Source organism: Acanthaster planci, linkage group LG03, assembly GCF_054643075.1.
Source record: "Acanthaster planci isolate LZ-2023a linkage group LG03, COTS_SCS, whole genome shotgun sequence".
NCBI lineage: Eukaryota > Metazoa > Echinodermata > Asteroidea > Valvatida > Acanthasteridae > Acanthaster > Acanthaster planci.
Window position 1 is genome coordinate 2,960,427 of NC_141779.1, and position 27,616 is coordinate 2,988,042.

A 27,616-nucleotide genomic window follows, 5' to 3' on the forward strand; every position below is an offset into this window, starting at 1 on the left:
TTTCTTATGGATCAAGGAATTAAATCAAGTTTTTCAAACAAAAAGGCTTTTAATATCTAAAGACATTGCAATTGGGATATTTCCTTAATTTGTTGCTTGTTTTTAGTTCTATTATTTTCCTTCAACAGGATTATGGACTCATTCATTTTTCATTCAGTTTGAGAAGGTAACATTTGGTAAATAATTATATTATACATTTAGAAACATCAGTCAAAGTGATTAGGGTCAATATAAAATCCATTCACTCACCGGCAGGTCTCTCCACCAGAACTGGTCCTGGAGTAGCTGCTGGTTCCCCGACTCCTGCCTTATTCACAGCACTGACTCGGAAGTCATATTCAGTCCCCTGGATGAGCCTTGGCACCTTGTAACTGCTGTCTGTTATGGGAGCCGCGTTGACTCTGCTCCAGGCGTCACTAGCCCTGTCTCGTTTCTCAATGATGTAGCCGCTAATTGGGGCCCCTCCATCCTTGGATGGGGGTGACCAATTGAGAGAGACAGCATCGCCATGGATACTGGAGATGGAGACTGGTCCCGGCTTGCCTGGTACCTCTGCAAAAATAAGTACCAGTCAAATATTTATAAATACTCAAAAATTCAAAAGACACATTTTTTTTCACAATCAAGTTTATCCTGCCCGTGCTAAATATAACACGTCAAGTAATGGCCAATTTTTCTCTTGAATTTTGCTAATCCTTGGAGTGAACAAAGGAAATTTCTTTCTAGCTGTTGTATTATTCACTATTGTTGATTCCATTACATTCAGCAGCGTGCCAAGACTGAAAAAATACCACAACCTGATAGGGTTGAAGATTATTTTATACTTCACACAATGCCACAAGACAACACATCAATGAGAAACACTAATTGTCACACATCGAATACGTGATATAACATATTGCATTACATATGAAAAGTATTTCACAGATAACCAGATGATTACTTACCATAGTCCCCTTTAGGAATGACCTTTTCTCCTTCTAGGGGCTCACTCACACCGGACTTGTTCTCAGCTCGGACTCGGAATTGGTACTCATTCCCCTCAGTGAGGCCGATGACTCGGTGCATGCATTCTGTCAGCGCTGCTGATACCTTGCTCCACATGCGCATACTGCCCTCACGCTTCTCCAAGATGTAACCGACAATCTGACTGCCTCCGTCGTCTGAGGGTGGGCTCCAGGAGAGAGTGACGTCATTGCTGCCAAGACGGACAACCTGGCAATAATGAAAAAAGTGTTTGAAAGTGATTGGCACTGAATGACAATTTTTTTTATATACATCAGTAGTTTTTTTGTATACTGATCCAAGAAAATTCATGCATTTAGATTTAATTACCTATCTTTGCACGTGTTTGATTTCTTAATTGCTAGAATCTTTTAGTGCAGGATTTGGCCTTACTGTTTAAAGTATGATAAAATGTGGAAGAGATGAGGATATGATCTTGGAGGTGTTGAGATTGTCTAATTTGAATATCAATGCGTGCACTTACAGGTGCTTTGTTTCACACACAAGTATGCTCAGCACACTGAGACAGCAAATACACTCACTTGTAAAGGTCCTTCTGGAGGCCCTGGTCTATCAAACACCTTGACTGTTAGAGTCGCTGATGCTTCACCAGCCTTGTTGGTAGCCGTGATAACATAATCACCGCTGTCTTCCCTCTCCGAGTTCCTTGTGTTCAGGACGGTGCCAAAGTCATTGGTCTCTATGCTGACGCGTAGGGTACGCTCGATGGGGACAGAGTTGTGCATCCATTTGATGGTGGGTACCGGCGTGCCCTTGTAGGGGACCTCAACACGGAAGGAGGTGCCAGCACGGACAGTGATCACACGTTGGTACTTGAGATCTAGGTCCAGTTTGGGAGGTACTGTTTAGAGGAGGAAAAAGAACCACAGGGTAAGGCAGTTTGCAATGACCCACAAAGTATAGTACCAAAATTACTAAGGTAAGCTACAACTGCATTCTTGTTTGCATATTCTTTCAAAAAATCCTAAATAAAACTTCTGTTTACAAGATTGAGACTGCCATTTGAAAATGACGCCTTGTTCCTTTGAAACTTTTTTCCCAGTCTTGTGCAAGTTTGCACATTACTGCATAAATATCATCACAGGCCTTTATTGTTTATCTCGGTACACATCTAATAAGCTGATACCAACCTGGTGGATTTTCAGCGATGACGCTCTGTGACGGCTCACTCGGGTTACCAGTTCCAGCTCGGTTGACAGCAGAAACTCGGAACTCGTACTCACTGCCTCTCAACAACCGACTAACCTGTGATAACCAAAAACATCATCTCTTGCATTCTCGCTAAAATTAATAAATTTAAATAGTGTGGACCTATGCTTTCCATTCAACAGATAGTCATCTCCATAATCACAAATATTCCACTGGGAGATTTTTGCCATAAATATCTGAGTTTAAAGCATTATGAAGTCAGCCATCAATTTTAAAGGCAATTGTTAGCATGATTCCAAAGAAACTGGTCTACTTTGTTCTAAAAGTGTTAAGAAGTTGCTACAACTTTAATAGACAATTTATGTTCTAGCACCTCTATCATACTAATTCGTTGTACATACTTTGAATGTAGTGTCAGGGATAGGTGTGAGCGTTGCCTTAACCCAGCGTGGACTGGTAGTCTGCCTCATCTCTACCACATAGCCAGTAACCGGTGCTCCACCGTCGTGTAGAGGTGGACTCCAGGACAAGGTCATGGAATCGACGGTGATGTTGGAGACATCAGGAGCGTCAGGGGCATCAGGAACATCTGAGACAAGAGCACAAGAAATACGTCAGTATACACGTATCCAGGGAATTACAAGTGAATCTATTTGTCCCTCACGCAACTGTGGTAATTAAAAAACCTGCCAGTACACTTTTTTTCTCACGTGAAGTTAGTTATGTTAATAATCTCGGTTCCCAAAGAAGAACTTTAAGTTTAAAATTCTGATATAATGCTTCTCTGATACATTTCAAAAGAGATTTTGATTAAAGAACTTCCATTAAAACTGAAAGTTGGACTGCTTTAGAGTATTCTCAAGACTTCCTCATGTTATATGGTTATAGAATTTTGAAATGCTGTCTACACTCACTGTATTGTCCCTTGGGCATGACTGCCTGTCCCTCCAATGGCTCACTGGTACCAAACTGATTAACAGCCATCACTCTAAACTGGTATCTCTTGTACTCCTTCAAGCCAGTCACTCGGTACGTCAAATCCGTGATGTTTTTCTCTGTTACTGGTTTCCACTTGTAGTCAGACTCTCCTTGCTTCTCCACGATGTAGTTGAAGATGCGACTGCCTCCATCATCTTGAGGAGGTCGCCACGACAGGGTGACTGCATTCTCGGTCACGTCGGTTTGCTCTAAAGGTCCACGAGGGGGACTGGGCTTGTCAAAGATCTTGATTTCAATCTTGGTGGAGTCACTACCGGCGTCGTTTTTGACTGTCACCGTGTAATTCCCTGCATCGGACCTCTCGCAGTTCTTGATGATCATGGCGACTGCGCGATCAGTTGTCTCTACCTTCATGCGCTGCGACGATGGCAGTGATGCACCCTCTCTAGTCCAGGTTGTGCGAGGCACAGGGAAGCCGGTGTATGGTACCTCTACTCTCACGGTTGTACCAACCTTGGCCGTGATGGGCTCTTTGACTTCTCCAAGTTTAGGGGTAACTGTGAAGGGAGTATTTAAAAAATCACGTCAACTACTGAGAAATTTGTTAGAGTTGAATTTAGGACATGAAAAGCTCTTTAAAAATCATTTACTTTTAATTAGAAATATGTTAAGTTTCTATTCCATACAGTTGAAATGTCTTCAGGTATAACGTAAGATTGAAAATTCTTCAGAATAGGCAAAAAAGTTTTTAAAAATCTTAAGAAGTTTAAGCAATATCTGAAAACTGGAACCTTTCTTACCTGCTGCCTCTTCTGCCTTGACTCTGATGGAGGGCTCGCTGGGAGCTCCCACACCCACACGATTCTCAGCCAAAATCCTGAACTGATACTCTCCACCGCGGGTGAGTCTGGTGATAATGCAGGATGTTTCATCTCCATCCAGTTTGGCCACTTTGCTCCAGTAGATGCTGGTGCGGTCCTTCTTCTCGATGACGTAGCCGATTATTTCAGCCCCGCCAGTGAATGACGGGGGTAGCCAGGACAGACTGACTGAATCTGCTGTGGTGTCGGTGACCTGAGGGGTGCTAGGTGCACCAGGGACTTCTGCATTGACAAGAAATGCTAAACAAATGAATTTCAGGGCATGAGCAATTTCTTATGGAGTTTGCTACACTGGACTCAGGTATAGCAGAAATATAAATCTGGAGTATGTTGTGGGTTTTAGGTTTTCCCAAATCTCACACAAAAAACTGAAAAGACTGAATGTTAGCTTCAGCTCACCTAAAAACTGGTGCAAATTATTTACAAATATCAACTTGATAAAGCAAAATGTCCTCTTATGGTGAAAAACACTGCTTGTTTTTGGACAGTTTTAGAAAACCAAAGACTTGAAGGCTTTATGGAACAGAATTTTGGTCTTCAGAGAAAGCAATTGGCAAATAGAACTTCAAGGGGCAGGTGAACCTTGAATAATTATAAATGATACTGAACAACTTGACGGATTTACCATATTTGCTCTTCATCAAGATCTTTTCAGTGCCTTCCAACGGTTCGCTCTCGCCAATCTTATTGATGGCGATCACCCTGAAGCCATACTCTGCCTTTTCCATCAAGTTCTGCACTCTGTGGGTGGTGTCACTGACATGGACTGGCAGACGAGACCATGACGTCCTCTTCATGTCACGCTTCTCGATGGCGTAATGGGTGACACGGCTTCCACCGTCGTCTGACGGTGGGTGCCAGGACAGGGTGACAAAGGTGCTGTCCATGTCCAAAATCTCAAGAGGACCTTGGGGTGGGCTTGGACGATCAAGAACCTTCAAGTGAAAGAAACATACAGAGAAAAATATGTGGTGTATGTTTTTCATGAAGATGACAGCTAAGAAGGGTTACTACTGAGAATTTTCTCAATCGCTCCAACCCTCACACAAATTAACTTTTTTGGTGCCAGCACTGTATTTGTGTGTTTAACATCTTTTCTTCCATGTTCACACAGTACAAGAAGAATATCTAAATCCGTGAATGATGTTGCTTACACATCTAATGTTATCCAAAATGGAGAAAAAAGCATTATCCGAAATGCTCACCTGGACATGAATAATTGCATTCTCGCTTCCCGCTGAGTTGCTGACGCTCAGCTTGTAAGCACCCTCATCTGCCTTGACACAGTTCTTGGCTGTCAAGACCGTCTCGCGATCACTGGTCTCAATCTTGACTCGGGTTGATGACACCAGCGGGATGCCGTCCTTGTCCCACTTGACCACTGGTCTGGGTTGGGCTTTGTAGGGGACATCCAGATGGAAGGTGGTGCCGGCTCTGACCACCAGTGTGTCACGATACTTGTTCAGGTCAAGTTTCGGTGCAACTATAAAGAAAAAAGTAATCATTCTCATTCAAATTCATTCCAATGCTGTTAGATTTTCAAAGCACTGCATACAGTTTTGAGAAAAGATGCCACCCGCAGGGGTAAATTTCAGTAATTATTAAGATTATAATCACTGGGCAAGCAATACTTTAAAAAAATCATGATATAATATACAATGCTTTTCGCCATTAAAGGGGCCACTGGGAATGCGCATCAACATCGTATAATTCATTTATACCTTTTACTATCAAATTGCAGGTCGGTTACTAGAAAGTTTATGATCATTGAAGTCAAACAGAGGAATGAATAATGTGAAAAGGATGCCTTTGCAATAGTTCCTTTAAATGACCTGGGAACGACATTTGGCAACTCGAAAGCAGTTTTCAGTTTTTCTCAAGTGAGGTAAGCCATTTTCTCTCAATCTCAAATAGATCCCTACCTGCAGGTCCTTTGGCGTCAGTAGCGTCACTTGGTTTACCCATCCCGGCGTCGTTGACGGCAACCACTCGGTACTGATACATCGCTCCCTTGGGAATATCCCTGACCACGTAGCTGCAGTCCCTCACTGGTTCCTTGGTGATAGGGGACCAGCGTGTGCTGTAACGATCTGCTCGTTCGATGGTGTAACCGGTAATGGGATTGCCTCCATCGTGGGCTGGTGGAGTCCAGGAGAGAGTCAGGGAGGTGCCAGTCACGTCTGAGATTTCAGGAACTCCTGGTGCACTTGGAGTGTCTAGAGAACAGTACATATGATATTAAATAAATGAAACTCTTTAGTCTTTCTTCAACAAAACTGGAAACAATGAAAACATTCATATTTGTTCTTTTGAAATGCTTTTTAAACACTGCAATGAAGAAATTTGGAAACAGATGGAAATGGTTGAATCCTGACAATCATGACTGGAATTTAAACAAACGCAGTTTGCATAATTGAGAACTAATTTGAAGCTAAATTACCGGAACTATACTGTGAACAGAATAACAAGTTCCCATTTAAAAAGGTTAGAAAGCCTCATCTTTCTATCCCTACAGAATTTTTCTGAAAGGTACAATTAAAATTTGTTTAGGAATTACACAAAGTTCGAAAGTAGGTTCCATCTATACTGATGAACAAGTCACATATTTCTCCTTCCACAATTTAATGAAAAGTGACCCTTGATATCTTGAAGTCTTACTGGCATCCAACAGGATGAAATCTTACCAAATGGAGCCTTGGCCACGACTGGTCTGCAAGGCTCGCTCGGTGTACCTACTCCAGCTTTGTTCTCAGCACTCACTCGGAACTCGTACTGACTACCCTCCCTCAGGTTGGTGAGTGTGTACTCAGTCTCCTGGATCGAGCGGGTGGTCACTCGGGTATACTTGAAGCCGAAGGGCTCTCTCTTCTCGAGGATGTAGCCGGTGATCTTGCTTCCTCCGTCTGACAATGGAGGGGACCAGGTGAGTCTGATGGTTGACTTGGTAGTGTCAGAGACGGTTGGAGCTTCAGGCTGGCCAGGAACATCTGAATCAAAACCAGACACAACCAAAACAATTATTAGTCAATACCTGTTAGGAAAATATATCAAAAGCAACATTCAGCATCTAATTGGGACATTAGACGCAATTTTCCAATGATATCATAATCTCTGGTTACACAAAATGGTGGACTTCAAAATTACTGCAGTTTCAAAATGAGATCCCAACTTCTAATAGTCACAAATCCTGTCAGTCAATTATTATCCAGTGTTTATTGAAAAAAATAAGGGAGAGAAGCATAGTTACAAAAATGGACAGTACTGTTTTATTTCTTCTTCGTGGTCAGGCTTATTACAAGAGATGTAAAAGAATAACATGTCAGAAGATCAATTTGAGAAGAGGTGACAAACTCCCCAAATGCAGATGCTTGTGTAAGGCTTGTCAGGTTAACCATAAAACACAGATGAAACCAAAACAAACAGGAAACAAATTAAGAAATGCGAGACAAAGACAGAAAAAACATAGGTTAAGACAGAGAAAACACAGGTTACCCAAAAAGAACAAAAAAAATAAAAATAACAATGAAGAATAAAATTACATTAAAAAAATGAACCTGTAAAATGTGAACTCAACCTACCATAAGCTGGTTTTGCCATCTTGGTCTCGGATGAGTCACTTGGTGGACCAAACCCAGCCTTGTTCTCAGCCAAGATCCTAAACTGGTACTCCGACTTCTCCACTAGATCCCTGACAGTGTATGTCGTCTCTGCTATGCTCAGTTGATTCACAGGTACCCATCGCAGGGCGAGTTTTTCCTTCTTTTGGATGACGTAGCCGATGATCTTGGAACCGCCATCGGAGAGAGGTGGGGACCACTCGAGTGTCATCGAAGTTGCTGTTGTTTCGTTGATGGACGGAGTACTAGGAGGGCCTGGTACATCTACAAAGAAAAGAAACAAAAAAATGGATGACAATAATGCACAAAATCCCATTCTTAAAACTGTAAAGACCTTAAAGTGAAGAAACACTGCTCAAAAATATAGAGTGATGACATTTAGACAGATTTTTCAATGCACACAAACAGTCCCCCAAAATATAGGTATGGAATGTAAATGGTTAGTGTATGGCATGCATGTGGAAAAACTAGGCTGAAGCCAGGTCAGGTATTTTTGTTTATGGCTATGGATAGCTACAGTACCTAACAAATCAAAAACTATAGGCCTGAAATCATTGTGACTAATAGGAAGTGATCTGATATTTCTTACCATATGGAGGTTTAGCCACTCTTGGCTGACTGGACATGCTAGGTTTGCTGTTGCCTGCCTTATTGACAGCGACAACTCGGAACTGGTACTCGGTCCCCTCACGAAGACCTCCGACAGTTCCTGAGGTGCCAGTGAATGTCTCAACAGGTGTCCAACGAGTGCTGAAGGGCTCTTGCTTCTCAACAGCATAGCCTGTGATTGGACTGCCACCATCGGAGGATGGAGGTGACCACGAGAGGGTCATGGATGTACTAGTGATGTCGGAGATTGTTGGGGCAGAAGGTGTACCTGGTATTTCTGCCAAACGGAAATAAATAAACAGGTAATAAAGCCTTGTAGGTGAGCTGTGTAGGAAAAGGTATGTAACACGCATATTTTATCCAACACCAGAAACAATTCAGTTCTTTGAAAATGAGATACTGGAAGCCAGTAAAATGATAGCCACCTCACTGTAACGATGAAAGCAAGGAGGAGCACAAACTAGATTCTGGAAGGAATTAAAAAATTAAAAAAACAGAAGCAACAAGTCTCAATGGTGATGAAGCCTCGTACTTTCCACAAACAATGATATTTTTTGCATATGCAGAGTGAAAATAGACGACCTTTAAATTAAAAAAGTGGAGAAATTTTGGCTTGTCAAATGTAACTTTAAGACTGAACTTGCTTTGAAAAAAAAACGTAGAACACAACTTACCAAATGGTGGTTTTATCACTGTAGGTCTAGATGGCTCACTTATCCGTCCCACCCCAGCCTTGTTCTCGGCACTGACCCTAAACTCATATTCAAATCCTTCCTTCAAGTCAGGCACTGTCATCTCGGTCTCTAGGATTGGGATGCGGTTAACTCTAGTCCAGCGGGAGCTGTATTGGTCTTTCTTCTCGATGATGTAGCCTGTGATGGGTGCTCCACCGTCTGAGTGAGGCGGGCTCCAGGTCAGGGAGGCAGAGTTGGAAGTTGTTTCTCTGACGTTGACATTCTCAGGAGAATCAGGCACATCTAGAAGGAAAATTGAGCATTAAAACAAATGATTTCCATGATAATATTGGAAGCCCTAAATCAGTCAGTTGCATGAAATTATGTAACAAGTATTCAAAGCAATATGCAAATGTTGAAGCTGTCCTCTTTGGTAATCAAAACCCGAAATATCTTTTCCAGTAGTACACAGACAGAGTGTTTTGGTACAACTGTAAGACAATCATTAACTCTGATATTTAAAACAAGCTTCCCGCTTTGCTCATATGTCACAGCATTCTTTTTAAACATTTACTTCATGGAGTGAAGTGAACAAGTTTGTTCAATGAATAACCTTGAAGTTCTGAAACTGAAATCTACGTCAGAAATACTGACAAAGAGAAACCATCCAGCACCAAAACTTCAAGATGGAACCTTCAAGACAAAATTGAAAGACAGACCACACAGAAGCTATCATTAGAGATACTTACCATAAGGAGGCTTAGCAATAGCAGCATCAGATGGCTCACTAGGCTTGCCAACACCTGCCTGGTTCTCAGCGCTCACTCTGAACTCATACTCCATCTTGAAACTCAGTCCCGTGGCTTGGAAAGTGGTATCAGTGACTGAGTAACGGTTGATCTTCTGCCAGCGAGTGCTGAAACGATCTCTCTTCTCGATGATGTAGCTGATGATCTTGCTGCCACCGTCTGAGGCTGGTGGGGCCCAGGTGATAGTCATTTCTGTGCTGTCTGTCTTGGTTATCTGTGGTTTGCCAGGGGCATCTGGCACATCTGTGAGTGATGATAAAAAAATTCATCCAAATTCAATTGAGGATTGAGGACATATACAATCTTTTCACTCCTTATACAGTAAGCTAAGAAAGCATTTCTAAGGAAACTTCTTACATGAATATATCAATGAAAATTCCCAGTTGGTATTATCAATTCAAATGACTGCAAACAAACACATTTTTATCAAAAAAGTCTTTGTTTGAAGAGAGGTTTTATTGCAGATTATGCAATTTTTTTCTTGTTTAAAGATGGTAAGATGTTATTTCATTAAAGTTCTCCATAATAACCACTATTAGCATTTCTTTCAAGATAAATTCTCCCTGGGTGTACAAACTTAACATATAGGCTTGTTTTTGAGTAGAACTCTATTTAGACCGTCATAATGGCTTTTCTAGCTTTAAGAGTCTACAAAAGAGCAGTTATGAGCAGTTTAAAATTAAAAATGCTTGTAAAATGCAGTTGTAAAATCTACCCAAGTGACTGATGAAATTAAAGATGGTGCTCACCATATGGAGGTCTAGCCACTCGGGCAGCTGATGGCTCACTTGTTCTTCCAACGCCTGCCTTATTCTCAGCACTGACTCGGAACTCGTACTTCTTATCTGCTGTCAGATCTCGCACAGTGTATGTCGTATCTGTCAATGGTTCCCTGTGCGCCTTAATCCAGCGACTGGTGCTAAGATCGTGTCTCTCAATGATGTAACCGGTGATGGGGCTACCGCCGTCACTGACGGGTGGTGCCCAAGATAGAGTCATGGACGAGTTTGTGGATTCTAGGATTGTCGGGGCACTTGGTGCATCGGGAACATCTGTGAACAACGTGAATTTATAGTGTGATAAAAATATATTTGAGCAAGAATCAGGTGCCATGACTTTCTTCTGAAAATGCAACCAGGAACAACTTTGCAATTTAAAAATGATGTAATTTTTTTAGACAAGCGATGACCAGCTGGTAACTCTTTACTGCAAAGTTTATATGAATTACAACCTTGGAAGAGTTAATTTATGAGGGATATAAAGTGAGGGTTAAGGTTTTAGAATCCATAACTCACCATACGGAGCCTTAGCTGTGAATCGGTTGGATGAGTCGCTTGGTTTGCCAACTCCAGCCTTGTTTGTGGCACTAATGCGGAATTCATAATCGTTCCCCTCAGAGAGGCCACGTACATTGAATGAGGTTGCATCTGCATTCACCTGATCACATCAAAGAAGGATTTGTTTCTGAAAAGCTGCTCTTTTTCATTGCCTACTTTTCAAGTAAGTGTCACTGGTTTCTGATAACATTTTAATAACCTACTAATCCAGTTTTAGACATGCAACACTTTTCCATAAATCAATCAACTTTGATTTTCTTCACTCAATTCAGTTTCAGTTTTTTAAACTAAACAAATGTTAATTTGTTTGTAATTAACGGGGTTTGCCCTTACTCAACGTATATATATTAATAAACACTGTATGCTGAGAGCTTGTCCGAGAGCTTGCGACAAAAAGTCACAAGCTTACTCGGGTGGGACTCGAACCCACGACCTCCTGCTTACTAGTGCAGACGTCTTAACCACTCGACCACCGAGCTTGCCGGAGTCGGCTGGCCGGTCGAGGTCAGGTGAAGCAGCGGGTACCGCGAACCATTTTCAAGATGTATTTTTGCATTGGGAAGATGTTAATTTATATAACAAATGTTTGCATTCTATTATCAAAGTTTGGGGGAGAACTTTAACAAGTCCAAATTAAAAAATTTACTAACCTCATCCACTTTAGTCCAACGCGTTGAGAACTTATCCTTCTTTTCAATGACGTAACCTGTGAGGGCAGCACCACCATCATCGCTGGGTGGAGACCAACTCAAAAGGGCGGTATTTGCAGTGACTTCAGAGACCGTAGGTGTGTCTGGTGATCCTGGTGCATCTGAGAAAGGAGGAAAAAAGAGAATTCATAGAATGCAGAATTGTCAACATTTCCAGACATTAGAGAAAGAATATGTAGTTATATATTTTTTGTAACAAACTGTTTAAAAAACTGAGAAGTGAGAAAAATCACTTCTAATTTCTTCACTAAGTTGCATGAGTCTGTTTTCACCCTCTCCGAAACCATAACAGGTTTTAATGAGAGGGCAATGACTGAGAGCACTGTACAAGGAAGTTCCATAACAATTTGAAGACAATATAAGCCACTTCAAAGGCTTACTCTTTCACATAGCTTACCGTATGGTGGTTTGGCTATGGCTTGGTCAGATGGCTCACTGAACTGACCAGGGCCAGCTTTGTTCTCCGCAGCTACCCTGAAGACATACTTGCTGCCCTCGGTCAGCCGAGTCACAGTGTGGGTTGTCTCCAAAACAGACGCACTGATCTTGGTCCAGCGCATGGAAAAGTCTTGTCTCATTTCCAGGATGTAGTTGGTGACTGGACTGCCGTTGTCAGACTTGGGCGGAGACCAGGTGAGGGTCATTGAGGTCGCGGTGATGTTGGAGATCTGTGGTGTGCCTGGAGTATCTGGCACATCTACATGACGGTATACGACAAGGATTTATGATCATACAAAGTATTTTATCCATCATTTGAACAATTACCTATTGACTCAGTTTCATAAGATATACAGGTAAGTTTAGTAAAAATAGCAGCCTAAATAGGAATACATGCAGCGAAATAAGAAGCTTGATTCAATAAAAATGAAAGAAAGTGACTTAATATTCCAATGTGTTAATATTCCAAGAGGTAATGTACTTCTTTCGCCAAACATTCTCCAACAACACCAAAGACAACTGGGATTTAAAGATGGCTTAAAGAGTATAGCATTATAGTTTACAGGTTCCAATCCATTTTTGTCTTTTCCTTCATTTGATCTATGAATAAAAAATGCTTAATATGCTGTGATCAAAGTGATGAGTTTAAAAACAAAAGCTGTCTATATTAAAAGAGTACTGAAGAAAGACCAGCAGTTCAGAAATATGTGTTAATTGGTATGACGAGTCAGGAATAAGACGCATACCATATGGAGCCTTGGCAAGTTTTGGTTGTGAGGCAACGCCCGGTTTGCCAGTTCCTGCCTTGTTCTCAGCAATGACCCTGAATTCGTACTCTGTTCCTTCTCTCAGGTTGGGCACAGTGAAAGACGTGTCTGAGATGGGTACCCTATTGGCCACCGTCCAACCCATCTTGCTGGTGTCCTTACGCTCCACGATGTAGCCTGTGATGGGGCTGCCGCCATCGGATGCTGGTGGGGACCAGTGAAGAGTCATTGAGTTGGGTGTAATGTCTGTGACTTCAGGGGAACTAGGAGAGCCAGGAACATCTATAAAAGGACAGTAAATATATCAAACCATTAGAGATATTTATCCTGGGGAAAACAACCTTTTAGGGTGATAAACTCTTGTTTACAATTTCTTAACTGAGATTTGATGGTTATATCTACATCACTCACTTTTCCTTCTTAAACCTAAAAATGATTAAAAGTTCAGCTAGTTAGTTTCCTGTGCGATTCAACGAAGAAATCAGTGTTCAAAGAATTTTTCTTAAATGTAATGATGTGTAATAACTTGGTGAAAACAAAACTGAGTTGCAGAATCGAACTTACTGTAGGGTGGTTTGGCAACAGTGGGTCTTGTTGGCTCACTAAACTTCCCGGCCCCTGCCTTGTTCTGACCGGCTACTCGGAACTCATACTCGATTCCCTCTGTCAGACCAGTCACTGTGTAGGATGCCTCGGGTACTTCTCGCTTGGTCACCGGCGTCCAGAGAGTGCTGAACCGCTCTCTCTTTTCAATGAGGTAGCCGGTGATTGGACTGCCTCCATCTGATTCCGGCTCAGACCAGGAGAGGTGCATGGAGGAAGAGGTGGTGTCTGAGATGACTGGCATTCCTGGAGCACCAGGTACGTCTATAAGGAGTAACAACAAATGTTTTGAAAAAGCCGGCTTTCAGTGAGTAATACCCTTGCTCATGTTGACTTAAGTGTGTACACAGAACCACTGCAAAAATGAAGTCTGTATAATTCCAATAGATTCCTAGAAGAGCAGAGCCAATGGGAGATATCAATACCATTAGTTTGAAAATCAATCGTGATTGATGCACTGAAGTGCGCATTTTAACTATGAACAAATTGCCAGGTATATGATTGTTGTTGAAAACGTGTCTTTTACTGTAATTTCAATTAGACACAAATGCCGAGACTCCAGAGAGTGTACAGATAAGTTAAGGGACAGTCTTTCTTTTTTATCTGTAACAAGTGCAAAATAAGTGCCCAATTGTTATTTCAATACAAAAATATTGCATCATTGTTGACAAAAAAGGGCTTACCATAAGGTGGTTTTGCTTTGGCGACATCTGAAACATTACTTGGACTACCGACTCCAGCCTTGTTAACAGCAAATACCCGGAACTCGTACTCAGAACCCTCCATCAATCCAGTAGCCTTGTAGGTGACATCGTTGACAGGTTCGCGGGTGATGCGAGTCCAGTGTCTGCCCATGGCGTCCTTCCTCTCAATGTGGTAGCCCAGGATGGGAGTGCCTCCGTCAAAGAGAGGTTCAGCCCAGTGCAGGCTCATGGTGGACTCAGTGACCTTGGTGATCTGAGGAGCGCTGGGTGCACCAGGAACATCTGTTGGGAGATACTTGAGTTAGCGATTGAAAACTCATTCAAGGACTCATTTAAAAGTGCCAAAAAACAAGGATGTAGGCATGAACAAAAGTCAAGTTACTGAGAATGGAAATCCAAAATCAAACCAACAGTTTAGTCACAAGTGAATCTCCAAATTCAGTCACAAAGTCTACTCTAGAAAGTCATACAGTCTTCTATACATGTTTATCTCTTGTACCACTCTGAAAAAGAAAGCACTCCACTTGATGTTTCACATTCAGCACAAACTTACACTATGTTCATTTCAGGAGATTAGTTGGATTCACAGTCATTTTGTACAAATTATTTCATACCAGAAATACTCCATACCGTATGGTGCCTTGGCAACTGTTGGTTCTGTTGGCTCGCAAGGCTTCCCTTCACCTCCTCTATTCTCAGCAACCACCCTGAACTGGTACTCCTCACCCTCAGACAGTCCCGGTATCCTCAATGTAGTATCCTGGGTAGGTTCGCGGTTGACTCTTGTCCAGCGTAGGCCAAAGCGATCCTTCTTCTCGACGTAGTAGCCAGTGATGGGACTGCCTCCGTCAGTCTTAGGAGGTGACCAGGAGAGGGTCATAGAATCGGCCGTGATGTCTGAGATGTAAGGAGCAGCTGGTGATGACGGGGATTCTGTGTTTCAAATATCACAGAAAATGGTGCCCAATTTCAAAACTTTTCACAAAGCTACCATTAAATTTGTCTATACAGCAAATATTATGCACTGTAGCTCTTGATGATTACAGATTGTGAGTTTTTCTTCTGTGTAACAACGTTTTTTAAATAGTTGCCCTACCTTTGATCATTACAATGGAGGGTGCTCACCAAGTTTAAATTGTTGGAGGGAAAGTAATGATCTTGAGGGACAGGGCACTAAAGGTTGAGCCTATAATATTTTAGAAAGCCGGTTTCAAAGTAATCTGGACAAATCCAGCAGAGTATCATGAGACATTCACGATGGCATCCCTTAGTGGTGGAAAGCACTGTGTGGCATTTTGTCAGGAGTAATGGTCATGTAACATTGGCTCCATACAAAGGCTATCAAAAGTACACGGTGCTTGTCGCCATTAGTGAGGGCCACTGTAAGTGACTGGTGATAGTGTTACCATGGTCACCGAATTCATCTATCAAGCAAGAGACTTACCATAAGGCGGCTTTGCCTTGACCAAACTGGATGGCTCACTTGGTTTACCAACACCAGCTCTGTTCTCAGCTGAGACACGGAACTCGTACTCTGAACCTTCCTTCAGATCGGTCACAGTGAAGGTTGTTTCTGTGATGTTGTACTTGTTGACGCGAGTCCAGCGGGAAGTGTAGCGATCGCGTTTCTCAATGATGTAGTTGGTGATGGGACTGCCCCCATCTGAGAATGGCTCTGCCCATGTGAGAACCATTGATGAGGATGTGACATCAGATACATCCGGAGTGCCTGGTGTATCAGGGACATCTGTAAATCACGGGACAGAAATGTTGTGACTTGATCTATTTAACATACGCGGTACTACAAACTGACAAAACAGAGCAAGCAATTCTAAAATGACACCAGATCATTTAGACTGATATGTTGCTTTAGGTATCAGGGAAGGCCACAGTACCAGCTGGAGGCATATCACAAGAACAATGGATCATTTTGGTGCTTGTGGTTTTTACCAATGGGGAACCAACTGTTTGCTAGGGAGGGGGGCAGCTTAACCCCTTTGGCCAGTTCCCCCTTCCCCTTTGGCGACTGGCCAACTGGCATTACATTTTTTTCCCATGAAACACCTCAAACTCTTCAATCTGCTATCTTTGATGTCAGACCATGCTTCAAATGGGTACTGTTGTCTTTGGCCTACCTTACAAGCGGTGGTAAATGGACAAGTCAAACCAGGCTCAGTGAAATCTAAATCTAGCACTGTTTGAAGTTATCTCTTCTTCGGTGTTAGGCCACAGAGTACATATCCATTGGAAGTTCTCTGACAATTATTATTATACGTTAAGGAAGGCAGAGGGTCAGAGATTTTGTAGCTTTCATTCTGATAGACATTTACATGAATGGCATATTCTCACAAACTGATACTCAATTTCAAATGTGGCTTCAACTTACCATAAGGAGTCTTGGCCACTTTGCTCTCCGAAGGCTCACTAGCAGGTCCGGTTCCTGCCTTGTTCTCACCAGAAACTCGGAACTCATACGCAGTCCCCTCCATCAAACCCTGCACGGTAAACTCAGTCTCTGAGATCCTGTCACGAGTCACTCGCATCCAACGAGTAGAGAACTTATCCTTACGCTCCAGGATGTAGTTGGTGATTGGACTGCCGCCATCGGAGTCTGGAGGGGACCAGCTAACAGTCATCTTGGTGGTATCGATGTGTGATATCTGTGGTCTTGATGGAGCACCAGGGACATCTATAAAAAAATTGTTTTTTGTAGCAACTGTTAGAGATATACTTAAATTAAAACACGCTTTGTTGGTGCATTCAGTTGTCAAAGAAAATTCACACACCAGTATCCTCCCAAATCCACATCACCAAGAAGTTTCCACAGTTGATGAATAACTGAAGTAGATACAACTGTGCTCTTAGTCTTACCATAAGGATGTTTGGCAACCTTTGCCGTTGATTCCTCACTGGGTTTGCTGATGCCTGCAGCATTCTCAGCGCTCACCCTGTACTTGTACTCGCAGCCTTCCCTCAGGTCAGTCACAGTGTAACTCAGGTCCTTAACCGTGTACTTATTGACGCGGACCCAGCGACTACTGCTTGTGTCACACCTCTCGATGATGTAGCCTGTGAGTGGACTACCTCCATCAGAAGTTGGTGCAGTCCATGACAGGGTCATGGAAGTGGGTTGGATGTTGGAGATGTCTGGAGCACCAGGCTGGCTTGGCACATCTGTAGATGAAAAGAAAAAAGAAACGAAATGGTAAATAATATTCCGGTAAATTTTCATGTACTAAATCCTGACATATCACTTTCCACAATATAAATTTGCCAATTGTATTTCAAGATGACAAATACAAAATAATAATAATTTACAAAAATATTTCATGTGAATTTCTTCTGATAAAACAGACCCATTTCTCTGTCTGACACACAACCTAGAAGCCATTCATTTTCTAAAAAACCTCACCACTACAGAGCAACTAGGTCTTACATGTGTCACTATGAAGCGATTCCTAACTTTCTGAATGCAAGAATGTGGAAATGATGATTTTGATAAAAGTAACTAAAGTACTTACCGTATGGTGGCTTGGCAATGAACGTCTCTGACACCGGGCTTGGTTTGCCGACCCCTGCCTTGTTCTCAGCACTCACTCTGAACTCATAGCTGCCACCCTCCTTCAGGGATGACACCTTGAAGGAAGTTGATGTCACCTCCTGGGGATTGACTCGCTTCCAGTAGGTGGAGAATTGCTCCTTGATCTCGATAATGTAGGTGATGATACGACTGCCTCCGTCTGATTTGGGCACAGTCCAATTGACTGTCATGGAGGTTGAGTTGATATCGGAGGCTGTTGGCTTCCCAGGCGCATCCGGAACATCTGAAACACAAAGTGCTTGGACAATTGAACAAATTGTTTCACCGAAATCTTTCATTATGAAAAATTGAAATGTGAAAAACAAAATAAGCTTACAGAAGATCCCTACTCATTGTATCAACTACTTGTCAGCCAGTCAATGAGTCAAAACAAGCTCTGGGTATCAGTGAAGAGGAGGTTATGGTTCTAAAGGTTCCTCCCCCCCCAAAGTTCCCCTATGGATTGTCCTCAGATAACAGTAATGCACAATTCAATAAGCCAGTTAGGTATTTCAATATGCCAACATCATTTTGAGAACAAAACAATAGATGTCGTGTTAGTTGAAACGTGTTTTGTGTGTGTGTATTTCAGCGTATAAAAGGCCGGCTTTGCACATGTTTGATGTTCTCCACTAACTCCCAGTTTGAGCAAGCACTACTGAAATACCAAACTGTCTGGAATAAACTTGCTTATAATTAACTTGTTTAATACACGAACTATCTCTGTGAACTCACCAACAATTCACAGTATCAAAACCACAATTCTTTCAGGCTTACCATAGGGTGGTTTCACGACGACTTTACCAGTGTCTTGGCTCGGTTTGCCAGGTCCGGCCTTGTTCTCAGCCGTCACTCTAAACTGTAGCTCCTCCCCTTCCTTGAGACCGTTGACGGTGAAGCTGGTATCCGGAGTACGACCGACCTCCGTCCAACGGATGCTGAATGGTTCTTTCTTCTCGATGATGTAATTGGTGATTTGATCACCGCCGTCGTCTTTGGGTTTGCTCCAGGAGAGACTGACGGAGCGAGATGTTGAATCAGTCACTTCAGGAATGCTTGGTGCATTGGGAGCAACTGTTTTCAACAAAAAGAAAAAGGGGTTTGTTGTAAGTTTACTGTAACATAAGCTTTTATAAATATCATCTTCAGCTGGTATATGGACTATTCAGACACTTGATATAAACGAGCAAATCGAACTGAAAAGTTTGCAGCTTCCATATTAAAATTAAAAAGTGAAATGGTTCAACCTTAATGTGTTGATACTTTGCGACTGGAACATGACTATTTTCTATTCATCTTGATTGACAAATCTGTACAGCCCAACAAACAAAGAGACTACATAATTATTTCAACTTTTTCATGACTGCTAGTTTTCACCTATTCAACTTTGTTATTAAGCCAGCAAGTGCTTGGTAGCGACAAAGTTCCTATAAGAAATGTACCACATAACCTATATATTTCTTCTACACCCACAGCAAGAGTTTCACTTACCGTACAATGGTTTGGTAGTCACACTATCCGACGGTGTACTAGGTTCGCCAGCGCCAGCCTTGTTGACAGCGCTCACCCTGAACTCATACTCACTCCCTTCCATCAAGTCTCTCACGGTGAAGGATGTCTCGGTGATCTCGTACCGGCTGCATTTGGTCCAGGGGCCCATTCCGTCTTCCCGTTTCTCGATGATGTGACCTGTGATGGGGCTACCACCGTTGGATGATGGAGGTGACCATGTGATAGAAGCAGAGCTGGATGTTGAGCTGGTCACTTTTGGTTTGCCAGGGGCATCTGGCACACCTAAAAAATAAGTCAGAGAAGAAATTCCAAATTAAGAATTGTCTCTAAGACCTTACTTTTTATAAGTACACATCAAACACTTTTTAATTAAAGTATAAAGAATATTTTTCTTGCTGTGAGATTGGTTTATACTTCAAGTTAGATTGAGAACAAAATAAAATCAGAATACCTAAAACTGATGGTGACTGTAACACTGATATTGAAGCTACCCTAATTAATTTCCACCACACTGCTTTTAATTTGAAATATTACCTTTCTTGTATCATTTAGGGTTGAAAAACTTCAAATTCAAGCAGTATTACAAACTATTAGCTGAGAGGAAGCCTTGTTGACAACTGGTTAAAAAAAGCAAATTATATTGATTGGGAAGAAGCCTTGATGACAACGGGGTTAAAAAAGAGCTAATGCTATTGGCTGAGAAGCAGCCTTGTTGACAACTGGTTAAAAAAAGCAAATGATATTGATTGGGAAAAAGCCTTGTTGACAACGGGGCAAAAAAAGAGCTAATGCTATTGGCTGAGAAGAAGCCTTGTTGACAACTGGTTAAAAAAAGCAAATGATATTGATTGGGAAGAAGCTTTTTTGACAACGGGGTAAAAATGAGCTAATGCTATTGGTTGGGAAGAGGCTATTTACCATATGGTTTCTTGGGAGTGACTGTTGCTGATGGCTCGCTGGGTTTACCTACGCCAGCCTTGTTCTCGGCACTCACTCGGAACGTGTACTGAGCTCCCTCTTTTAGCTTGGTTGCAGTGAATTCTGTGTCAGTGATACGCTCTCTGTTTATCTGTTATATGAGGGAACAAATATAAATGTTCAAGCAACAAAAGTTGTTTATATTTCCTTATTGGCAATTCTTCTAAACAGTACATGCATATAAAAACAACTGTTTGTTGATATTAATTAAAAATAAAGGTTAGAAATGACTGTCCAACTAACAAAATGTTAGCAAGTTATCTTCTAAATTGTTGGTTTTGTTTGTACACCAAGCACTTTCAGTAATCTGTCATGAAAAAAGAAATGAAAATTTTTCTATGAAGAGGCAGATTTATCTGTTAATACCTGAGTCCATCTGCTAGTGAATTCCTCCTTCATCTCAATGATGTAGCCCGAGATCTTGGCTCCCCCGTCGGATGCTGGTGGTGACCATGACAACATGACAGAGTGCTCCTGGATGTTACTTGTTGTTGGTCGGCTGGGTGCATCAGGAACATCTGAGGAAAACAATTTCCATTCAGATTTGTAGATGTGACTATTATTAGATAGATCAGAGTAAACATTAACAGTAACAATTTGCAGTGTTGCAGTCCAGCTGATAACGTTCTTTCATAAACCAGTGTTCATTTGAATTGCTTGTGACTCGACTTTTGACAAGATGACTTGCGATAGACTTGCATGAGTTTCTGATAGATTAAGCTACAACACTGGACACTGGTTTATGTACAGTGAGCTTCATTTACATCTATCTATGTAAACGGGCGTCTTCACGATGAAAGGATGAAATCGTCTTCAATAGCTGCTTTTCCCGCTTACCATAAGCGTCCTTGGCAACAAAGCTTGCGGATGGCCTGCTTGGCTCACTGAGTCCTGCCTTATTCTCAGCTCTCACTCTGAACTCATACTCCCTGCCTGGACTCAGTTTGGTGATCTTGCACTCTGTGTCCCGAGGTTTGGCTGCCGCGGTCCATCGGGTGGAGTACTGCTCCTTCATTTCCACCACGTAGCCTGTGATCTTGCTACCTCCGTCTGATATGGGTGGTTGCCATGACACCGAGGCAGATGTCTTGGTGATGTCTGACACCTCAGGAGTGCTAGGAGGTTCAGGGATGTCTACCAAACAAACGTTCAAAATTAAATTCCAATGATCAAAATTTTGTAACCAAAATAAATAATAATACTGGGCACTGCAAAATACACTAATCCATCATTACTGGCACTAAGAGCACATCACTGTTACCCCTGTTCACCAGGCCCATAAACATTCCGCAAAACGTTGCAGCTTAAGGATAGTACACAGCTCAATGCTGCCATTTCAGGTGCAAATGGTTAATTGAACACAACTGTCTGTGCCCTCAGCTTTCCATTTATACACCCCTGGGTGAAGAGTGATAAGTAAGGGCAAAGCGATTTTTCTAACTCTGACCCCACTTTCGGGTGTTACAAGCCCTAACCAATAGGCCATATGCCTTACTGCTGTACAAATGGATCAAGCTCAAATGCACTTCACGATACAATCAACCAGAAGCAACCTGTCTTACAATTAGTTTCAGTTTAGATAACTAATAACAATGCCATTCCTTACCATAGGGTGGTTTAACCAAGATCTGCTGAGTAGGCTCACTTGGTTTTCCAGGTCCAGCCTTGTTCTCAGCAATCACTCTAAACTCATACTCAGCATTTGTCATCAAGTCAGGGACAACCAGCCTAGTCTCCTTCACAGGCATTCTGTTGACTCGCACCCAGCGGTCTTTGGCAACATCCCTCCTCTCCACATAGTAACCGGTAATTTTGCTGCCACCATCAGCCTGTGGTGGAGACCACGTGAGCGTGACTGAGTTCTCCTGGATGTTGGAGACATCCGGACCACTGGGAGCATCGGGCGGCTGGATGTGATAGGTGGACACATTGCTAGGTTTACTCGAACCAGCTTGGTTCTCGGCGATGATTCTGAAATCGCACTCCTGTCCCTCGGACAGTCCCTTGACAGTGAAGCTGGTGTCTTCAACCAAGGAGGTGTTGACGCGGGTCCAGCGGGGTGAGAACTTGTCTTTCTTCTCGATGATGTAGCCAAGGATGTTGGAGCCACCGTCCGAGTCAGGAGGGGACCAATTGAGGGTGACCGAGGTTGGCTTGATGTCAGTGATCTCTGGGGTGCCAGGTGTGTTAGCCACATCTGATGAGAAAAGGTTTGAAAAAGATGTAAACTGAAATTTTATCTTATAGATGAATTCTACTTTGAGTAAAGTTCCAGTTACTACTTCTCATTCTCTCAAGGACTGCATTTAATTAGCCATTTCTTTTCTCTACTTCATTTCTAATCCTTCACTGACAACCAAACATTTTTAACTGAATATATATTGACAAACCTGAGTAAAAAGTTGAAAGTTCATCAGATATCAGTTTAACCCCTGTTCCAATCAGATCTGTTTTAAATGTCATTTCACTTACCGTATGGTGGTTTAGCAACTTTGTAGCCAGTCGACTCACTGGGCTTCCCAACTCCTGCTTTGTTCTCAGCAGCTACTCGGAACTCATACTCAGTGCCCTTCTTCAGACCACTCACAATGTATTCGACGTCTTGAATGCTGTAGTCATTGACTCGTGACCAGCGAGAACTGAAGCGGTCCTTCTTCTCAATGACATAACCGGTGATGGGACTACCTCCGTCCAATGTGGGTGGAGTCCAAGTCAATGTCATAGAGGAGGCAGTGATGTTGGAGATGGTAGGCTGGCCTGGTGCATCCGGTTTGTCTGAAAGATGAAAGTTTCCAGCTTTAAACATTCCAACTACAATTCAATCAACAATCATGAATGACAATTACAACAGTTGCCTAAGATTATGCAAACTATGAATTGTTATGTTGAACAATACTGGAAACTTTGTATTCTCTTTTTACGAGACATTTGAAGAGATAAAATGAACTGCAATAAATTATCTTCTAGAAAAAAATTATAAATTTAATAGAAATTTTGTAATAACACTTGCATTCAACAGAGAATGCTCGGACCTCAAAAGAATGCATATGCTTGTCCCAGAACAATTAGAAACCTACACCTGCAAATGATTTTCTCTAACAATTGGTATCAAGTAAATTATCTTTAAATTAAGCAATGTAGTAAATTCAAAGAACCCTCACCATAAGGAGGTTTGGCAATGGTTGACCTCGATGGTTGGCTTGGTTCTCCAATTCCTGCCTTGTTCTCCGCACTGACTCTAAACTCATACTCTGATCCTTCAGTCAGGCCAGTCACGTTGTAAGCAGTCTCTGTAACAGTCTCCCTGTTTACTCTTGTCCAGCGGGTGCTCATGCGATCGCGTTTCTCGATGACGTAGCCAGTGATAGGGCTACCATTGTCAAACTCGGGCGGAGACCAAGTCAGGGTCATCGAGGTGCTGGTGACATTGGAGAGTGTTGGAGTGCTTGGAGCAGATGGGACTCCTAAAACAAGAAAAAAGAAAAAATATTTAAAAAATATGTAGTTAATGAGTATTCGGAACTCCCATTTTGCTCCATATTGGAAACAGGATTTTGATCCTAATTGCTCACATCAAATATCAAAACTTAACCTCAAGGCATACACAGGCATTTCTTTAGCAATAAAAAAAGAATTTTGCTCAGCGTAGGCACTTCAATATGCCACTTAGTCCAAAATACTTAACACCGTATAGTAAGTTCATATTTGGCCAAAAGTGAACACAAATGCGGTTTTGGGACACCAGATTAAATGTTCATGCTGCAAATTCTCCAAGGTTCAACACATTTCAACTCAATGGAATTTCACTGCCAACATTTCATGACATCAAATTTGCTTTGCTTTGAAGTTCATCGGAAGTATGAACCAGCCTTAAGAATCAATAGGAACCACGGTACGGTTCTCGGTCATTAGTGACTTTGAAACTGATTTCAGAAGTGTGGAAAATATTAGTTATCTCATAGCTGTCATACCAAATCATTAAAGAAATACAATAACTATGGTTAGGAATGTTTGAACGCTGAATGATTTTTTGTCATAGATTTTACTTACCGTAAGGATGTTTGGCAATGACCATTGCTGTAGGCTGGCTAGGCTTTCCTGGGCCGGCCTTGTTTTCTGCAGTCACTCGGAACTGATACTCATTGCCTTCAGTCAAGCCAGTCACCTATACAAAATATACACAGAGTACGGAATAGTAAGAAGTAAGTGGTACGAAAACTTGTTTGGGCACTGAGAATAGTGTAAAGATGCTGATCAGATGCATACATTTATGATATTGTGTTGCATATCTGACATGAGTGGTAATTTTTCATTTCTAATGGCTTCACATCTTTTCTTATCTATTTTAAAAGGATCGATTTGGAATAAGATAGATCCATTAAATATATTGTTGCATTCCCACAAATCTTGGAATTCCAGTGCCCCCTCGTTTTACTCGTTCTCAATCCTTGTATTCCCAGGGTCTCTTATTTAGCTCAGCTATGCATTACGGACATGTAGCAGAGATGCTAAGTTTGTATTAAGTTATTCATGCTGTACTCTGGCGTGATCGCATGTTCCTTCACTCCTTTGTCCTTGTGTTTTCTCTGCTCAGTTTGGCATGTCGAAATTCCCCTCCATGTGGCTGCGTGGTTGGGCATGGTAAGATTCCCTGGAATGCTAATGTTCAGAAACCTCAGACTTTGTAACTGTCAATCATTCGCCACAGATGACCGGGTAAGCACTTTCATGCACCCGGCTCTACACTTTGTACACGTAACTTCTTATTCTGTATTTTACCTTTTTACACATGACAAATAGATTCTTCCACACGACTCTAGCAGGAAGTCATGTGACCCTTTGAGATGGAAGATTCTCATTGGTTTTATTAATTCCTACGCCTGTAGAATTCTATAAATAGAGCAGATTTTCCCTAGCTCAACGGTCAGGTGCAGTGGACCAAACCCTTGTTGTGAGAGCGAGACCTAACATAGTGCGACGGTTGGACCCTGTAACCATATGAATGCTCAGCTAGCTAGCTTGGACTGATGCGAGAGTGGTACAAACTAGCCCAGGTTGCTAGTAAGAGTCATAGTGGCTCATCACCGCTACGTCCGAACCGATTGCCGGGTGAGACACCCCCCTGTCCCTTGTCACCCTTGTCCTGCTAACAAGCCCCAGTCCTCCCAGTCTCTACACTGAGCCAATGGTACATAGTGCAGCGATTCTATCATTGCGCTCATCACATTGCAGTCCGAGTGGCAGGGCGGTTGGTACATACCGGTGCTGGCCCTGTCCAGCTATCACTAGTCACCGTGGTGGCCCGGGACAGCTCCCACCATGGCCTGGCCCAATGCATGTAGTGTAGCCTAGTTGTGCAATGCTACACATCCGTACCGTACCCACTCCGTCTGACTTGCATTTCCTATGGTCTTGCCAAACCATAGTACAGTTACGCTTGCATACAACTTCGCCTCTCAATAACTTTGCCTTTCATGCATTGTATTATGTTAAGCTACACCTTCTTCAAGCCCACATTGAACTTTGATGAAGAGAAGTGAGAGCAATAAACCAACCATACAGTTTGACTGTCACCCAAACCCCTTGTTTCACGTCCACCCTTTAATAAATTGTTGACCCCAAATATCACATCCCGTAGACACTAGTAAAGTCCATGCTACCATCGATTTGATGTTTAGGGAATGCAACAATATCTACAATTCAATACATTGGTCAATTAAAGACAGATCCAACTGCATGATACAAAATTAACACCAGATATGCCCAATACAAACTGAATCAGAACAGCATTAAATCACCACTGCTAATCGTTACCTTGTAGGTGAGTTCAGTGACCGATTCTTTGTTGATCTTGCTCCAGCGACTAGCAAACTGCTCCTTCCTCTCAACAATGTAAGTAGTGATTGGGCTGCCACCGTCGCTAGAGGGGGCTGTCCATGTGAGATTGAGTGCTGTGGCCATGATGTCAGAGATATCTGGAATACCAGGTACGCCAGGAACATCTGCGAAATGAAACAAAGAAATATACTCCAATTGGACATCAAGAATTCTTAGACTGGCTTCACATCACATACTCTTGTTGACCTGCTGATACCCACATAGTTGCATCTATTACAAGAAATAGATGTATCATGCATCTTAATGCTTAATAATTCACAATGATGCGCTTGGAAATAACTGGCTTGTCATTAGAAAATTATTCCGATTTTGGCTTGACACCAATAACCAACCAAATTACACTTACACAATATTTTGCCATTCATACATGCAACAAAGTTTCAAGCCTGAAGAAATTTTTAACAGGAAAAAAGTCAGATTCATCAAAAGGATTCTTTGCATTTCTGAAAAGGAAAGCCACTCTTGAAGCACTCACCGTATGGTTGCTTGGCAACCTTCTTCTGAGACGGCTCGCTAAACTTGCCCACTCCAGCCTTGTTCTCAGCTGCCACTCGGAACTCGTACTCAGTGCCCTCCCTCAACTCGCTCACCTTGAAGCTCGTCTCGCTCACTGTGTACCTGTTGACCTTGGTCCACTTGGTGGTGAACCTATCTCGTTTCTCGATGATGTAGCCAGTGACTGGGCTGCCACCATCCTCCTCTGGGGGAGACCAGGTCAGTGTCATTGTTGTGCTTGTGACATCAGAGATGGAAGGGGCCTCTGGAGCTCCAGGAACATCTAAGAAACCAGAGAAAATCACAAGAATCGAAAAGATTCAAAGATTAACACAATTTAATTTAAAAATTGTTAGTAAACTTGTAGTGTTAATGAGAAGCATTCACACAGGAATCTGACCATTTACATGATTTGCACAATAACTTCATTGAGAGAAAGGGACATTTGATTTTTACAAAAGGCATCTGATATTAACAAGATTTTACAAGTTTCATGAATGCAAACTTTGTTAATGGAATATTTTCCTCACCATATGCTGGTTTGATAACTCTTGGCTCCGACAGTTCAGATGGTTTCCCAACTCCTGCTTTGTTCTCTGCAGCTACTCTGAATTGGTATTCTTCACCCTCCTTCAAGTCTCTGACAACATAGCTGGTCTCGGTTACCATTTCATCTCTGTTGGCAACAGTCCATCGTGTGGAGAACCTGTCTTTTCTTTCGATGACGTAATTCTTAATGGGACTGCCTCCATCCGATGGCGGGGCAGACCAGGTGATATTGGCTGTCTTGGCAGTTGTGCTGGTGACTTTGGGCTTTCCAGGAGCCTCAGGAACATCTAAAACAAAAGTGAATTGCAGATGTGGATAATCCTGATCAAAGGAAATATAAG

The 27,616-nt window shown here is 42.2% G+C and overlaps 1 protein-coding gene across 2 annotated transcripts in view; it reads right to left on the reverse strand.

The window, feature by feature from the left end:
* LOC110985846 (titin-like) overlaps window positions 1–27,616 on the reverse strand; it is a 120,170-nt gene that overhangs the window by 39,935 nt on the left and 52,619 nt on the right. For both annotated transcript variants that reach the window (XM_087134453.1, XM_087134452.1), the window contains exons 81-119: window positions 27,257–27,562; window positions 26,707–27,009; window positions 26,148–26,335; window positions 24,384–24,498; window positions 23,495–23,797; window positions 22,806–23,108; window positions 21,940–22,530; window positions 21,171–21,467; window positions 20,700–20,851; window positions 20,274–20,424; window positions 19,335–19,637; window positions 18,621–18,917; window positions 17,785–18,087; window positions 17,135–17,437; window positions 16,650–16,952; window positions 15,708–16,010; window positions 14,894–15,196; window positions 14,243–14,545; window positions 13,521–13,823; window positions 12,936–13,238; window positions 12,149–12,448; window positions 11,692–11,852; window positions 11,000–11,141; window positions 10,454–10,756; window positions 9,645–9,947; window positions 8,896–9,198; window positions 8,202–8,498; window positions 7,574–7,876; window positions 6,680–6,982; window positions 5,918–6,211; window positions 5,201–5,478; window positions 4,621–4,930; window positions 3,915–4,217; window positions 3,090–3,671; window positions 2,577–2,764; window positions 2,157–2,271; window positions 1,548–1,867; window positions 948–1,215; window positions 250–552 (exon numbers count right to left, since the gene is read on the reverse strand). In XM_087134453.1, coding sequence (XP_086990579.1) covers window positions 250–552; window positions 948–1,215; window positions 1,548–1,867; window positions 2,157–2,271; window positions 2,577–2,764; window positions 3,090–3,671; window positions 3,915–4,217; window positions 4,621–4,930; window positions 5,201–5,478; window positions 5,918–6,211; window positions 6,680–6,982; window positions 7,574–7,876; window positions 8,202–8,498; window positions 8,896–9,198; window positions 9,645–9,947; window positions 10,454–10,756; window positions 11,000–11,141; window positions 11,692–11,852; window positions 12,149–12,448; window positions 12,936–13,238; window positions 13,521–13,823; window positions 14,243–14,545; window positions 14,894–15,196; window positions 15,708–16,010; window positions 16,650–16,952; window positions 17,135–17,437; window positions 17,785–18,087; window positions 18,621–18,917; window positions 19,335–19,637; window positions 20,274–20,424; window positions 20,700–20,851; window positions 21,171–21,467; window positions 21,940–22,530; window positions 22,806–23,108; window positions 23,495–23,797; window positions 24,384–24,498; window positions 26,148–26,335; window positions 26,707–27,009; window positions 27,257–27,562 — 11,109 coding nt within the window. The remainder of the gene's footprint in view (window positions 1–249; window positions 553–947; window positions 1,216–1,547; window positions 1,868–2,156; window positions 2,272–2,576; window positions 2,765–3,089; window positions 3,672–3,914; window positions 4,218–4,620; window positions 4,931–5,200; window positions 5,479–5,917; window positions 6,212–6,679; window positions 6,983–7,573; window positions 7,877–8,201; window positions 8,499–8,895; window positions 9,199–9,644; window positions 9,948–10,453; window positions 10,757–10,999; window positions 11,142–11,691; window positions 11,853–12,148; window positions 12,449–12,935; window positions 13,239–13,520; window positions 13,824–14,242; window positions 14,546–14,893; window positions 15,197–15,707; window positions 16,011–16,649; window positions 16,953–17,134; window positions 17,438–17,784; window positions 18,088–18,620; window positions 18,918–19,334; window positions 19,638–20,273; window positions 20,425–20,699; window positions 20,852–21,170; window positions 21,468–21,939; window positions 22,531–22,805; window positions 23,109–23,494; window positions 23,798–24,383; window positions 24,499–26,147; window positions 26,336–26,706; window positions 27,010–27,256; window positions 27,563–27,616) is intronic.